This window comes from Melospiza georgiana, chromosome 11 (genome assembly GCF_028018845.1).
Source record: "Melospiza georgiana isolate bMelGeo1 chromosome 11, bMelGeo1.pri, whole genome shotgun sequence".
NCBI lineage: Eukaryota > Metazoa > Chordata > Aves > Passeriformes > Passerellidae > Melospiza > Melospiza georgiana.
The window spans coordinates 19,296,314-19,312,059 of NC_080440.1; the positions used below are offsets into that span (position 1 = coordinate 19,296,314).

At 49.1% G+C, this 15,746-nt stretch overlaps 2 protein-coding genes across 2 annotated transcripts; one reads left to right on the top strand and one right to left on the bottom strand.

The window, feature by feature from the left end:
- The first annotated feature begins 292 nt into the window (after window positions 1–292).
- On the top strand, window positions 293–10,582 carry TSEN2 (tRNA splicing endonuclease subunit 2). The gene is made up of 12 exons (XM_058031908.1): window positions 293–358; window positions 1,212–1,401; window positions 2,560–2,641; window positions 3,582–3,618; window positions 5,495–5,978; window positions 6,075–6,152; window positions 6,574–6,624; window positions 7,418–7,556; window positions 8,535–8,571; window positions 9,339–9,450; window positions 9,809–9,898; window positions 10,296–10,582. Exons 2-12 carry the CDS (start codon window positions 1,228–1,230, stop codon window positions 10,353–10,355), a joined length of 1,344 nt encoding a protein of 447 aa, XP_057887891.1. The 5' UTR covers window positions 293–358; window positions 1,212–1,227; the 3' UTR covers window positions 10,356–10,582.
- Window positions 10,583–11,333: 751 nt separating this feature from the next.
- Window positions 11,334–15,714, bottom strand: MKRN2OS (MKRN2 opposite strand). Its single transcript, XM_058032052.1, has 4 exons — window positions 15,518–15,714; window positions 14,576–14,625; window positions 13,850–14,012; window positions 11,334–11,838 (listed from the first exon to the last, which is right to left on the bottom strand). Exons 1-4 carry the CDS (start codon window positions 15,712–15,714, stop codon window positions 11,589–11,591), a joined length of 660 nt encoding a protein of 219 aa, XP_057888035.1. The 3' UTR covers window positions 11,334–11,588.
- Window positions 15,715–15,746: the final 32 nt, after the last annotated feature.

Below are 15,746 nucleotides of genomic sequence, written 5' to 3' on the forward strand. Positions count from 1 at the left end.
CCGGAACACCCCGGCAGGGACCGGACTCCCTCTGGGCTAGGACGAAGCGGGACCGAACCCCCAGGCGAGAATGGAGCGGGACCGGGGATGGAGCGGGGCGGGGCCCCCTGGCGGGAACGGAGCGCAACCGATGGGCGGGGATGGAGCGCAACCGGGAACGGAGCGGGACGGGGGATAGACCGTGACCAGGGATGGAGCGGAACCGATGGGCAGGGACGGAGCGGGACCGGTTCCCGGAGCGGAGCGGAGCGGAGCGGGACCCACGGGCGGGACCGGGGCGGGCTCGGGGCGGGGCCGTTCCCGCGCGGGCTCAGTGCGCAGGCGCGGTGGCGGCGCGGCGGTGACGGTGACAGTGACGGTGCGTGGCGCGCGCGGGCGGCGGGAACGGCCCGGCTCTGTCTGCCCGAACCCACCGGGAGCGGACACCGCCCCTCAAACCCACCGGGACACCCCGGGAGCGGACACTGCCCCCAAACCCACCGGGACACCCCGGGCCGAGTGCGGGTCTTGCAGCAGGGCCGGCTATCCCGGGGGGATTCCGGGGCAGCCGTGAGGGGATCCCGGCAGAGCCTTGAGGGATCCCGGGGCAGCCCTGAGGGGATCCCGGGACAGCCCTGAGGGGATCCAGGGCAGCCCTGAGGGGATCCAGGCAGAGCCCTGAGGGGATTCGGGACAACCCTGAGGGACTGGCGGGACAGCCCTGAGGGGATCCCGGGGCAGCCCTGAATGATCCCAGGACAGCCTTCAGGGGATCCCGGGGCAGCCCTGAGGGGATCCAGGGCAGCCCTGAGGGGATCCGGGGCAAACTTGAGGGGATCCGGGACAACCCTGAGGGGATCCGGGGCAGCCCTGAGGGGATCCCGGCGGAGCCTTGAGGGATCCGGGGCAGCCCTGAGGGATCCCGGGACAGCCCTGAGGGGATCCAGGGCAGCCCTGAGGGGATCCGGGGCAAACTTGAGGGGATGTATTTTACTCCTTTATTTCTGGAGTTTCCTTCATGAGCTCTGTGCAGGGGATGCGCCAGAGGCAGATCGGAGATCTCCAGCGCATCCCTGCCTGCGTTTGTTTGGTGTAAGAGTTGAAGAATTAAACCTGTGTTACCCTGCAGCCCCCACTGAGAATGTGCTGCTGTAGGAGGGGTCTTGCTGAAGTACGAGAAAAATGGGCGGACCTTAATTCCCGGGTGTTAAATCTTTTCTTTGCACTTTTAGGAGGATAAAGTAAGACATGGCAGAAGCAGTTTTTCACCCCCCAAAAAAGAAAAGAAGAGTTTTCGAGTCCTACAAGGCTCCCTTTCCTGTGGATGTGGGGGGGAAGGATTTCAGACTCTGCCAGGCTGAGATCATTAACAACAATGTGATTGTGAGGAACCCCGAGGATATTGAACAGCTCTACAACAAGGTGCTGCACCCTGTTTGCACAATATTTGTAGTGTTTTAAATGCAGGTAAAACACAACACTGGTTCAAATCTGCTGCCTTTATTTTCAGCCACCCGTGATTCTCCATATTTCCCTTCTCTCCTGAAATCACTGCAAGAAAAATTCTTTCTGTATCAAATGTGAAAAGTTTCTTATCCAAGGAAATAAATGTTGGAATGAAGTGACACTGTGAGCTAAGAAACAGCTGCAAATCCTTCATATTTATGTCTGCTTTCAACATTTCGTGCAACTTTTCAAAGCATTTTCTTGTTTTTAAAGCTTTATTAATGTTTTATAAGTGCTTGTGTAATTATTTTAATTTCAGAGTGATTTATCCCTGTGCGAAACAAGCCGTGTTCAGTTTTTTGTGTCTGAGTACCACTGTAATGCTGTGCTGTCTCCTTGGTTTCAGGTGTTGTTTTCAAACATTTCCTAGGAAGTTTTCATGCAACTTTTCAAAGCATTTTCTTGTTTTTAAAACTTTATTAATGTTTTATAAGTGCTTTTATAATTATTTTAATTTCAGAGTGATTTATTCACGTGCGAAACAAGCCGTGTTCAGTTTTTTGTGTCTGAGTACCACTCTAATGCTGTGCTGTCTCCTTGGTTTCAGGTGTTGTTTTCAAACATTTCCTAGGAGGTTTTCATGCAACTTTTCAAAGCATTTTCTTGTTTTAAAAGCTTTATTAATGTTTTATAAGTGCTTGTGTAATTATTTTAATTTCAGAGTGATTTATTCACGTGCGAAACAAGCCGTGTTCAGTTTTTTGTGTCTGAGTACCACTGTAATGCTGTGCTGTCCCCTTGGTTTCAGGTGTTGTTTTCAAACATTTCCTGGGAGGTTTTCATGCAACTTTTCAAAGCATTTTCTTATTTTTAAAGCTTTATTAATGTTTTATAAGTGCTTTTATAATTATTTTAATTTCAGAGTGATTTATTCACGTGCGAAACAAGCCGTGTTCAGTTTTTTGTGTCTGAGTACCACTGTAATGCTGTGCTGTCTCCTTGGTTTCAGGTGTTGTTTTCAAACATTTCCTGGGAGGTTTTAGATATTTCGAGTTCAGGGAAAAGACCCAACTATAAGTGGGCAGAAGTTGCTGTGTGTGCCATGAGGTGATTTGGGGTTTTCTGTCCTTGCAGGGCTATTTTGGCAAAGGGATCCTCTCCAGGAGCCGCCCAGTGTTCAGCATTTCAGATCCTCAGCTGGTGGCCAAGTGGAGAGGTGAGTGGGGGCTGCTTGTAGCCCAGCACTGCTCTGGGAGCTCTCCACACCTATGGAAGGCATATTTTTATAAATTACACACAGAATAATCTGCTGGATGGATCAGGTGAAGGAGATGTGTCTCTCCCCACCTCTCATGCCTAGGAAAAATCCAAGAGTTGGAATCCATGTGGATAATTCCTTAGTGCATTCACCCAAACCTTCAGTGAACTGTTGCTTGGGAAGATTGAAGTAAAGGGATCATCCTGGGGCTTTTTCCCCCCCTTGTTTTCCTTGGGTTTGATCTGCAGCTTTTGATGTCCCTGAAATGATGAGGGAAGGGTTGGTGAAGGTTTCAGTCACACCCAGTCTGCTCTTGGCTGTTTATGTAAAAACTGATTTTGTACTCAGTGAAGTCCTAGAGGCCATCACTGGATTTTATTCTGTCCCTCCATAATTATCTGGAGAAAAAAGTGTGTTCAATTCTCCTCTGTGCAGGCTGTGACATTTGTACCTTTCTGGCACTGTAGTACACAAAAAACACAATCACACACTGCTGTTCTCAAGGTGAAGGAAAAGAGAAGTTTGTTTTCTGACTCCAACATTTATAGTTTTCCAAAAGTGACAGTGGATTGGAGGGTGACAGTGCCACCTCTCCAATGACACTGGACAAACCAACAGCCCATCAAATTTCTCCTCCTCCATAAAGAAATGCAAAACAATGAGTTATTCACAGAAAGTGTGTGAGAAAGCTCGTTACAAGAATATCAACATCAGAAAGCTAAAAAATCTTAAAAAACCAAAACAACACTTTCCTGGTTCTGCTGTATCCCTGCTTGAAAAGTGGCACCAAAATGGCTTTGAGGACTGCAAATGGGGACAATTTGATCACCCAGTGACCAAAATCACACAAAACCATCCTTATATTGATGAAACAATGTATGCTTTTTTCTTTACACAGGTGTTAACACAAACATGCCCATTATTACATCCCAAAAGTAAGTGAATTTGCTTTTTTTCTTGGTGTTTTTAGGAAACAGATTGTTCTGGTTTATGTTTCTCACACTAGGTTTCAGGTTGTTTGCTGTATGAATTAAGGCAGTGACTTGCTTCCATTTCTTTTCTCATTATTTCATTTATAAATTACTTTAGAATTTATAAATGAAATCATGAGAAAAGGGCAGGGGGTGATCCTCAGGGTGGTTTTTCATGCAGGCTTGTAGGTGTTGATTGCTGGAGACAAGCCAAGGCTCAGTGCATCCACAGAATGGGTAATTAATTAATAATGATTATAAGCATAATAAACATTCTTCAGGTGAGGAGCAGGAAAAGAAATTTCTGGGGCAGGCTATTTAAAATATCTCTTCCATTTCCATATTGGGTTTTTATGGTGCAGCTGAAGCAGCCCTTGAACTTTTACAATACTTTGATATTTTACAATACTTTGATATTTTACCTTTTTTTAAGTCTCAGTTAACCTTGGTAGTTTGTACACTTAGCAGAACTTAGTGTTGGACTACTTTTTTTTTTTTTTTCTGCTTAAATAGTGTATAAAATATTAAACATGTGCAGGTGAGTTACTCAGTTGGTTTTAATCTTATGATAACTAAAAACTTCACCTAAATTTTAAAATTTTGCTCTCAATTTTAGGTAAGAAAAACAATAACCATAATATTACTAATGCTGCTACAGCTATTGCTGCTTGCAGATGCTGAGCATCACTAAAAGTGGGATTTTATTGGTGCACAAAATGCTCTGCAAGTGCAAATTAAATGGTAATTAAATAATAGGACAGAGAGGAATGTCCTTTATATACCAAAGAGCAGAGCCCTGAATTACCCAGCTTTATCAGGAGCCTGCACTTGTGTTTGTGTTGACACATGGAATTTGCATTTAATGCCCTTGTCACCTGGGCTGAAATTGCTGCCTGAGGATTTTGTTCAGGGAAATAAAAAATGCTGTGCAAGATTTTCACCTTCACAGAGTGAAGAGTCCTGTTTCGACTGACTTCGTGTTATTTTAATAACATTAAATGTTAGTAATAATTAATTAATGTTGTTTTCCAAGAGAAGGAACTGAAAAGGTGCTAAAAACTCTGTCATGATTGAAAAATATTAGAAGTAGTAGCTGAAAGTTGTAAATATCTCAGTGATGGGATTGTTGTTATCTCTCAGGGATATAACTGAGGGGTTGGTTCCTACTGGAGAATTTTCCACTGGGGTTCCTGCAGTGCCACTGCAGTTTCCAGGGCAGTTACAGCAGAATTTTGCAGCTCCTGCTCTCAATCCTTGTGTAAAAGCTGAAGTGGGAGGGCTCTTGTTCCATGTTTCAATCCTGAAATTCCAATTCCAAATCTGTGGGGAATTCAGCCTTAAGGCTTTCATGGGAGATGGGATTTTCTCCCTGGTGAAGCTGCTGCTCCTTGAACCTGCCCAGCACTTGGTGCTCACGAGGCTCCCTAAAAAACTGGAGCCCCAGGGCATGGATGCCATTTGTGCCCACAGCTGCTGCTCTGTGCTGAGCCTCCTGGGATGTGCAGTGTTCATTAAAGGCTCAATCCCTGCAGTTCCCATTTCTGTGCTCAGATTGAGGTGTTCAGTTCCACAGGGTGATTCCTACTGGAGAATGGAGAATTCCTGCAGTGCCAGTGCTGTTTCCAGGGCAGTTACAGCAGAGTTTGCAGCTCCTGCTCTCAGTCCTTGGCTGTGTAAAAGCTGGAGTGTTCATGGGGCTCCCAAAAACACTGGAGCCCCACTTGTGACCCCATTTGTGCCCACAGCTGCTGGGGGTGTCTGTGCTCTGTGCTGAGCCTCCTGGGCTGTGCAGTGTTCATTAAAGGCTCAATCCCTGCAGTTCCCATTTCTGTGTTCCCAGGTACCAGCGGCGCGTGCAGTGGGCTCGGAGTGTGCTGCAGGAGCAGGGCCTGGACAGCTGCTCCATCAGCAGGATCCTGGAGAGTTACACCAAACCCCTGGGGCTGCCCTTCTGCACAGGGGATGGGGATGGACAGGCTGGGCACAGCTGCACCACAGGGAGCACGGGAAATGCAGAGCTGGGCAGGAAATGTGGCAGGGAAGGAGCCCAAAGGCCTGAGGGTCACGAGCAGCACTCCCAGGAGGGAGGAGATGCTGGCAGTGCCTCCAGGGAGCAGGAACAGGAGCAGCCCAGGGACATGGCTGAGGGGTCCTGCCACAGGGACCCTGCTGTGCCCTGGGGCTGTGAGGGGAAGCAGAGCCCTGAGCTGAGGGCTTGGGAGGAGATGGACTCAAGGGAATGTGCTCCAGAGTATGTGCTGGTGCAAGAGGAGGAAGAAGGCAGCTCCTGTCCTGAAGATGACTCCACTCATGCACAAGAGAATGTAAGAAAAATTATCTGATCGTTTAGACAAAGCTACTTTCAGAATTCAGTCTTTTTTCCAGTTCAACATATTAATAATAGCCAATTTTTCTTGTAGCTTGTCAAGAAGGAAGTATTAGTATGCAGAAAAAACCCATTTAGGATTTTTGAGTACTTACAACTCAGCTTGGAAGAGGTATGTGTCAAGCACAGTGCAAGTGAGTTTGCTTTTCATCTGAAAAAGTAAACCTTAATTTATGTCACACTGTCATTTAAAATATGTTACTAAAATACAGAGTCCTGTGTCTCCTAAAGACCTGGATTGTCTTAGTCATTAAACTTAGCTTTAATGTGCTGTGATAATTACATGAGGTGGTTAAAAAACAAGAGTCCAATCCTGTTTGCTTTAGGTGAGTAATGCCACTGACACAGAAACCTGTGACAGGGCTGGAATACAACATTTGTATGAATCCTCTTTCAATTCTGCTGCTTCTCATTATATTTAATGACATTGTAGGAAATTAATGAATGAAGCCTTTGTTCTTTCAAGGTTTTGTGTATAAACTACAGGAGGGGAATGTAGCCATCACTTAAACTGCCTCTGTTTGTTTTTTCAGGCTTTTTTCTTGGTCTATGCTCTGGGATGTTTAAGTGTTTATTATGGTGAGGTGAGAGATTGGATTCATTTGGGATTACTGGGGATGCTTTTCTCTGGATATGGTTTGGTCTGAATCTTCCCCTGTGTGGCAGTGATTTGTGCTGGTAATTCTGGAGGAGGAAATACCAAACACAGGGATTGGGAAGATTTTCTTACAACTAATGGTATTTCTGTTTAGGAAATACAGCTCTGAAATCTTTAAGTTTACCAAGACAGATATAATTAAGCACTGTGTGTCTGCAGAGAAAGGATTTTTGTTGTAACTTGGAAATACAGGAGAAATAATATGGTAAATAATCACACCTGAGATGGCAAAATTCCTTGGGAGTTTTAGATATTAATTCTATCAAACTATTATTACATAATAATTCAACCCTGTGCTTTTAGTTGAAGATTTATCAGCCTTTCCTTTAACAGGAGTGTTATGGGAATGATTGTGAACTGCCTAAAAGAGCCACTAAGTGGAGCAGCAGGTTCCTGCCTTGGATGCAGGGGTTCTGTTTCACTGCCTGCAGTTCCTGCTCCGTGGCTGTGGAATTTGGTGTTTGGTGCTGTGGAATTTGGTGTTTGGTGCTGTGGAATTTGGTGTTTGGTGCTGTGCCATTTGGTGTTTGGTGCTGTGGAATTTGGTGTTTGGTGCTGTGGAATTTGGTGTTTGGTGCTGTGGAATTTGGTGTGTGGTGCTGTGGAATTTGGTGTTTGGTGCTGTGGAATTTGGTGCTTGGTGCTGTGGAATTTGGTGCCCTGTGCAGCAGGCATGGCTGGTTTCTCTCAGTGCAGTGACCTTGCTGTGTGCTGTGCAGGAGCCCCTGAGCATCGTGAAGCTGTGGCAAGTGTTCAGTGAGGTGAAGCCTGATTTCAAAACCACCTACATGGCCTACCACTACTTCAGGGGCAAGGGCTGGGTGCCCAAGGTGGGGCTGAAGTATGGCACGGACCTCTGTGAGTACCTCCCCAAAAATGGGGTCATTTCCTGGCCACCCCTCCTCCAGGCAAGCGGGAACTCCAGAGGGGAGGTCAGTGAGGAGCTGCAGGACTGCGTGGAGCAGCCTTTGCTGCTTGCATTGCCAGAGCACATCTGGGTTAGCAGGGAAGTTGGGATGTGAGTGGAAAGGAGCATCCCATATCCAGGAGGTGAGGAGACAGCTTGGAAGGCCTGGTTTGCTTCATGAGGTTCAGAATTCCTTCAGGATTGCACTGAAATTCCCTTCCCAACTTTCTCTGTCCTCTCCTAAACACATCTGCTGCAGGGTTAACATAACAGGTTTGAGCCCAGATCCCAATCCACACTGAAGTTCATGCACCCCATTCCTCCCAGTTAAGAGCAGCTGGACTTCTGCTGAACTCACTGCCAGGATTGGCTCTTTGTGTGGGGTTTGGGGGAGCTAGAGAATGGATTTGGCATTTTTGTATTATTGTTTGAGGGTTTGATATTCCAGAAGTAATTAGTGGTGTCCTTGCTGAGGAACCCAAGAGCTCCACTTGGCTCATGTCAACACAAGCAGTGCAGCAGTTACAGAACATGCATTGAAGTCAGGTGTTTCTGCATGTGTGCAGCCCAGCAGGTGTTTTAGTGCTGCTGAAGTGGTGACACAGCTTGGGGGATGCTGAGCAAGTCCTTTAGGTCAGGGTGCAGCTCTGGCTGAATTCATCATCCCTGCCAGAAAATCCCATCCTAAACTCTCTCCTACAATTGCCAGTTCCTCTGGTTCTTCTGCCTTGCCCTTGGCCTGCCCTGAGTCACTCTGCTGCTCCTCCCTCTCTCCACTTGCTGGGACAACCTAACTGAGCAGAATTCACAAGAGCTGAGGTTTTTTTCTCATGTAATTACAATTTACAGAACATTTGACAATAGTGATGGCCCTGGTGTTAAACCCGTTTGAACTCTGATGTGACTGAGGTGTTTCTCTTTCATTCCAGTGCTGTATCGGAAAGGGCCCCCGTTCTACCACGCCAGGTTTGACCCTCCTGTTTCTGCCTCATTTCCTTCAGTCAAATTGCACTCACTCCAGTTCAGCATCTTCACTGCTTCAGCACATGCTCATCACTCAAAACACATTGTGTTCACGCTGGGAATGTGAAAATCCTTTCAGCAGAGGAGCTAAATGACACCATTTCTTTGAATGTAAATAACAGGCATTCAAAACCACGAGCTGCAGTTGTGATTTAGTTATGATTTAGTACTCTATGATGATAGACTCAGGAAAATAATTGGATTTTGTAATACTGACTTAGAAAAATACATGGTCTGGGTAATTTGGGAGAACTTTTAAGGTATGATAATTGTCTTTATTTGTTGGCTATAGTCAGGTTGAACTCCTAGGTAATAAATTGGTTATAAATGTCAGCTTGGCATTAACAAAGAGAATGCTGCAAACATCAGAAGGGTGGGAGGGAAGGCACCATTGGGCACATGCACAACTTCAGTATTTCTCCTCTTTTCCTTATAGAAAGACTCAATCCCACAGCTTGCAAACTGGCAGATTGTTTAATGCCAGTTTTTAGCCCCTGGTCCTTGAGTTGTCCTCAGAAAATGCCAGTTTCCTTTCTGTGACCTGTCCTGCCTGCTGTGTTTTCAGAAAATGCAGTTTCCTTTCTGTGACCTGTCCTGCCTGCTGTGTTTTCAGACAATGCCAGTTTCCTTTCTGTGACCTGTCCTGCCTGCTGTGTTTTCAGAAAATGCCAGTTTCCTTTCTGTGACCTGTCCTGCCTGCTGTTTTCCAGTTACTCTGTCATTGCTGAGTTGGTGGATGATAATTTTGAAGGTTCCCTTCGCAGACCCCTCAGCTGGATGTCCCTCTCTGGGCTGAACAGAACAAATGCAAATGCTTCCAAGGTAAAGTTTGGCTCCACAGGGCAGGGATTTAACTGAGGCTGGGAAGAGAATCCTCCTGCTGAACAATATGTTGAGCTGCCAGTGGGAGAGAAGTTTCCTTTGTCAATACCAGGTGAATCCTGGAAGAATTGTTAAATAATAATTATGAAAGTTCTGCCATTTGTAGGAATGTTAGAAGTTGTGTGAGGAACAGCAAGACCTGAGGGACCCTTGTTTCCTGACTGCCACTTCTGTTTATAAAGCCCTTTCCATCTCCCAGGATTTTCCTTTTGAGACTGGGATTTCCCTGACATTGGCAGTGAGAGCTCCACGGTGCCTCCATAATCCACTGAAATTCTGTGTTTGCTCCTGCCCACAGGAGCTCATGCTGTGCTACTTGATCAGACCTTCTGACATGACAGCAGAGGAGATGGCAACCCCAGAGTGCATGAAGAGAATCAAGGTTCAGGTGAGTGCTTCCCTGGGAGAACTGTGCCTTCTTCTTTGCCTTGATTTGAGTTTTGCACATAAAATCAAATTCCTTCCTGCCCCAAGTCATGCAAAGTGCTTTGCAGGATCTCTGTGAGCTTAACCTCTGCTGTGTGAATGGGAATGTTGCTGGTGCAGTGCATGTAAACATTTAGGGATTCCTAAAACCCTGTGGAGATGGCAGGGCTGAGCGAAGGTCAGATATAAAAGGGGAAAGTGTGAGAGTTCAGCTCTCTTCAGGAGCCAACAGAGTCATCTACTGAAACACCTCAGTGGGCACAAAATGCACACAATCAGTTTTACAGGCCTGTCCCCATCTCTCTCTGATTTCCTGCAGCTTTTGGGGTTTTCCTTCCTCATTGCTGGCTTTGTTTCAGGAGCTGATCGTGTCCCGCTGGGTCTCCTCCCGTGAGCGCAGCGAGCCCGATGAATTTTAACTGACTGCACAAGAAACCCTTTTTGAAATCCACTTTTTGTTGGTTTTCACCTAATCTTGTGATGAACTGTTGGCCCAGAGCATTTTCTACCAACATAAAATGGTGTGTATAAATGCTGTTCAAAATGAGATGTATCATGTTTAGTGAAAAATGTGAGTGAACAGATGAAAAGCTGTGTTCAACTCAAAATATAAAATATAAAAAGGTGCATGTTTGAGTGGTGGTTACACTGCAGTCATTAGGAACAGTATTTCTGATATTATGGCAGCACAAACCTGACTTCAGTCTTGGGGAATTCAGATTTGGATTTGGGACCCTGGAACTTACTTCTACAATCACAGCTCAGAATTGAGGAACTCTTCCCAGAATTCAAATTTATTCTGGGGCCTGGGCACCTTTTCCCATCTGGGTGAGAAGTGTTTCTTCCCTTGGGATTTGCAGTTTCACATTCAGGTATCTGAACTCCACCTTGGCTTCTTTACCCTGCTTTACACCTTGGCTTCTTTACTTTACCCTGCTTTACACCTTGGCTTCTTTACTTTACCTTTACTTTACACCTTGGCTTCTTTACTTTACCTTTACTTTACACCTTGGCTTCTTTCCTTTACCTTTACTTTACACCTTGGCTTCTTTCCTTTACCTTTACTTTACACCTTGGCTTCTTTCCTTTACCCTGCTTTACACCTTGGCTTCTTTACTTTACACCTTGGCTTCTTTACTTTACGCAGTTCAGAGTGAAAAAAGAAATCTGATAGGCAAAGAGGCTGGATTTATTTGTTGGTACATTTATTAGTGTTTAAAGGAAAGGAAATTAACAGTCAGACAGGGATGGGATTTAGCAGCACACAAGCACATGTTCCCTTTTTTCACTCAGCAGTGAACAATGTGACAGAAAAGGCCATTTTGGTTTGCTACAGCTGAAGTTCCCACAGTTCATTTGTAAATCCCTGAACTCCACAGCAGTTCTGATTTCTGGAGTTCCCACAGTTCATCTGTAAATCCTCCACAGCAGTTCTGATTTCTGCTGTGAAGTTTTTGCAGGAACAGAGCACACAGTGAATGTTAAATCACAGAACATTTTTCCACAGGAATAGTTCCCTGTAGTGTGTACATTGTGTGTGTGTGACTTCCCCGAAATGCACAAGCTCGGTACCCTGAGGTGCAGGGTTTAGTTAAAGGTGTTTCTACCCACATTAAACCTTAACCCCTGAGGTTGCCCCTCCTTTCCCAGCGCTACCCCAGCGGGCCGTGGTTCCCGGGCGGGCTCTGCTGCTGCTGCTGCTCAGCCAGGGGCACGATGTGGATGTCGCTGTGCTCCAGCAGCTGCTGCAGCCGCAGGTAGCCGGCGGCCTCCCTGGTGCGGGGCAGCACGAAGCGCTCCGTGAACTCCGCCCTGCTCAGCGCGGCCCCGCCCCGGCCCTGCCGCACGCGGTTGATGAAGGCCAGGGCGAAGGTGAAACAGTTGTGCTGCTGCTCCTCGTACCTGGGGAAAGGCCTCACTCAGCGGGGCAGTGTCACTGTCACACACCCCTGAGCGGGGCAGTGTCACTGTCACACACCCCTGAGCGGGACAGTGTCACTGTCACACAGCCCTGAGCAGGGCAGTGTCACTGACAGACACCCCTGAGCGGGACAGTGTCACTGTCACACACCCTGAGCAGGGCAGTGTCACTGTCACACAGCCCTGAGCGGGGCAGTGTCACTGTCACACACTCCTGAGCGGGGCAGTGACACTGTCACACACCCTGAGCGGGGCAGTGACACTGTCACACAGCCCTGAGCGGGGCAGTGTCACTGTCACACACCCCTCAGCGGGGCAGTGTCACTGACAGACACCCCTGAGCGGGGCAGTGTCACTGACAGACACCCCTGAGCGGGGCAGTGTCACTGTCACACAGCCCTGAGCGGGGCAGTGTCACTGTCACACAGCCCTGAGCGGGGCAGTGTCACTGTCACACAGCCCTGAGCAGGGCAGTGTCACTGTCACACAGCCCTGAGCGGGGCAGTGTCACTGTCACACAGCCCTGAGCGGGGCAGTGTCACTGTCACACAGCCCTGAGCGGGGCAGTGTCACTGTCACACACCCCTGAGCGGGGCAGTGTCACTGTCACACAGCCCTGAGCAGGGCAGTGTCACTGTCACACAGCCCTGAGCAGGGCAGTGTCACTGTCACACACCCCTGAGCGGGGCAGTGTCACTGTCACACAGCCCTGAGCGGGGCAGTGTCACTGACAGACACCCCTGAGCAGGGCAGTGTCACTGTCACACACCCCTCAGCGGGGCAGTGTCACTGTCACACACCCCTGAGCGGGGCAGTGACACTGACACACAGCCCTGAGCGGGGCACTGCCACCCACCACCATCCTCAGGAGCATTTACTCCAGGAATACTCTCCAGTCACTCCCCCTCCCTCCCAGTTGTTCCATATCTTCCTCACAAGTAGCACCTCCCAGCCTGAGCTCTGTAAAAATGAGAGCTGCAAGGCTTGACAAAAAGCAGTTCTTATTTTTTTATACTTTTTTTTGTTTTTACCTTGTTAACCTTTGCTCTCCCAGCTATTGTTGCAGCCCTTTCCTGCACCCCCAGAGTTAACTCTGTGTGTGCCACCACGGGTGAGTGGGAGCTCATTTCAAACCCTACCAGTGATTTCTCTGCCACCCTGCAGTAAGGGAAAAGCTCTCCAGAAAACCAGACTGGGCTTGGCCTGAACCCAAAAAGGAGTTACAGTTCCTGTCCACTGGAAAAATAAGCAGAGGATTTAATTAAAGTTGTTTTCAGTTCAGTGGTCACTGATGTGGCTGTGGAAAAAGGAAAAGCAGGGAAAGCCAGGGGAAGGGATGCACACATCTCTGCTCTTCTGCCAGGGATCTTTGGGTGTCAGGGCACTTTTAATATTACTGGGAACTGTAAAAGTGACACAAGTTCTGTTGGTTTTACCAGCTCTGTAAACATCTAAAAATTCTGCTCTAAATCAAATTTTCCATCTCTTTTGGGGGGTAATGTTTGATCCCTGAAATTTTATAGTCAGCACATACAGAATTGCTAAAAAATGCTTTTGATTTGATTTTTTTTTTCTTTGATGGTTGCATTCATTCAGTGGCACCCAGGCAGGCTCTGAGGGACAATCCCAGGAGTGCTGCTTTCCAGCAGAGCAGAAATCAGCCTGCTCTCCATTTCTCACCACAACATCAAAAACAACAACAGGGCAAGAATCCCATCACTGTGCTCAGCCTTTAAATGCAAACTCACCTAAAACTGACAGAAAAATACTTATGGAGTTATGCCTGGACTTTTGTACTCAGCAGCATGCAGGTGATGTTCACTGAACTGAGGCTTTAATACAAAATCCCTTAAACCTCTTGCTTTAGAGCTTTTATGTTCCAGCAGCTGAGTTTTACCTAAAGCTCAGCCCATTCTGTGCAGGCAGGCCAGGCTGGGCTGCCAGGGATGGAGTCCTGAGTGAGCCCAGAGCCCAGCCCAAAGCCAGCACACACCTGTGGGGCAGCCAGGCCTCTTCCAGGGAGAACTGCTGCAGGAGGCTGTCCCAGTGCTGCAGCAGCTCTTGCATGTCAGGCTGCAGCAGGGGCACGCTGATGCACTGCTCCCAGCCCCTGGCATCCCTGTGCACGCCCTCCTGGTCGTAGCTGTACACCACACCTGCAAACACACACACACACACAGAGCTTTCTTCTCACCCAGCTTCCCACCAGCAGGGCAGGAAATGCAGCCCTGGCTCCCAGCAAACACCTGGGCTCCTTCTCAACAGCGTGGTGTGAAAAAAGGGTTGGCTCTTTAATAATCAGAGCAACAATCAGGCTTCATTTCTAACCCCCAAAGGAGACTGGCTTTGTATGAAATGCACACCTGGAATGATGGTGTACAGGGTGGGCCTGCTCTAGCTAGAGCCCAATAGGATTTTTAAGGTGGCTTTTAAAAATTATTTTTAATTAGGGATGTTTTAGAATTAGCAAAAAGTATGTTAAACTCAATTAAAGTGTAATTCCTTTAAAGCAAGCCTAGCCTTTCATTCCAAGGGTGGAAGGCACCTGTGTATTCCATTCAGTGCCTGTTCAATCCATTCAGGGGAATGGATCTGCTCTGGAGCTGTGCTGCAGGGTGAGACCATTCCCAGTGAGCCTATCCCGGGATATCCCGAGCTGGCACACCCAGACCGGCGGGGGTGTGTGACATCGCAGGCCGGGCCCGCAGGCGCCGCTCACCCCGGGAGCTGCTGATGCCCACGTGCAGGTCGCTGTGCCCGTCGTAGCCGCTGCGGGAGGGGCGGAGCGGCGCTGAGGGACGGCGGGGCCGGCACAGCCCGGCAGGGCCGCCCCTCCCCTGCCGGTGACAGCCTGCCTTCCCCGGCGCTGGGCGCCCTTCCCTTCCCTTCCCTTCCCTTCCCTTCCCTTCCCTTCCCTTCCCTTCCCTTCCCTTCCCTTCCCTTCCCTTCCCTTCCCTTCCCTTCCCTTCCCTTCCCATTCCTCTTCCCCTTCCCTTGCCCTTCCTTCCCCCTTCCCTTGTCTTCCCATTTCATTTCCTTCCCCCTTCGTTTTGCATTCCCTTTTCCCGCCCATTCCCTTCCCTGCCCTCTCCCTTTCCCTGCCCTTTCCCTCCCATTCCCCACTCTCCTCCCTCTTCCCCTCCCGTTCCATTCCCCGTTCCCTCAGTGCCCACCCCTTTCCCAACTCATTTCCCTCTCAGTGCCCGCCCCATTGCGATTCCCCATTCCCTCCCCGTTCCCGTCCCATTACCCTGTCCTTTTGCTTCCCCATCCCCTATTCCCGTGTCCCGCCCCGTTCCCATCCCCGTTCCCATTCCCCATTCCCCTTTCCTGTCCCGCCCCGTTCCCATTCCTGTTCCCGCCCCGTTCCCTTCCCACTCCCATGTCCCTCCCCGTTCCTCATTTCCCATTCCCGTTCCCATTCCCCATTCCCACTCCCACGCCCCTGTCCCGACCCATTCCCGTCCCCATTCCCACTCCCATTCCCACTCCCATTCCCGTTCCCATCCCCTGTCCCTTCCCATTCCTCATGTCCCTCCCCATTCCCGTTCCCGGTCCCGCCCCGTTCCCTCCCCATTCCCGTTCCCGGTCCCGCCCCGTTCCCGCCCTTTCCCCTCCCTGTCCCGCCGTTTCCGCCCCCTCAGCGCCCCCTGGCGGTTACTCCAGGAAGGTGCCGCGGGTCGGCCTGACGAGGAAGGCGCGGGGCTGCCCGTGGCCGTGCCGGAAGGGGCTGTCCAGGCGCACAGGCGCCGAGGCCAGCCCGGCTCCGCGCAGGTCCCCTCCGCACGCGGGGCAGCGCGGCGGCACGCGCCGGCAGTACAGGAGCGCGCGGCAGTGGCGCACGCGCAGCACCGCCATGGCCCGGCGCGCCGGCCTAAACCGTCCGGCCG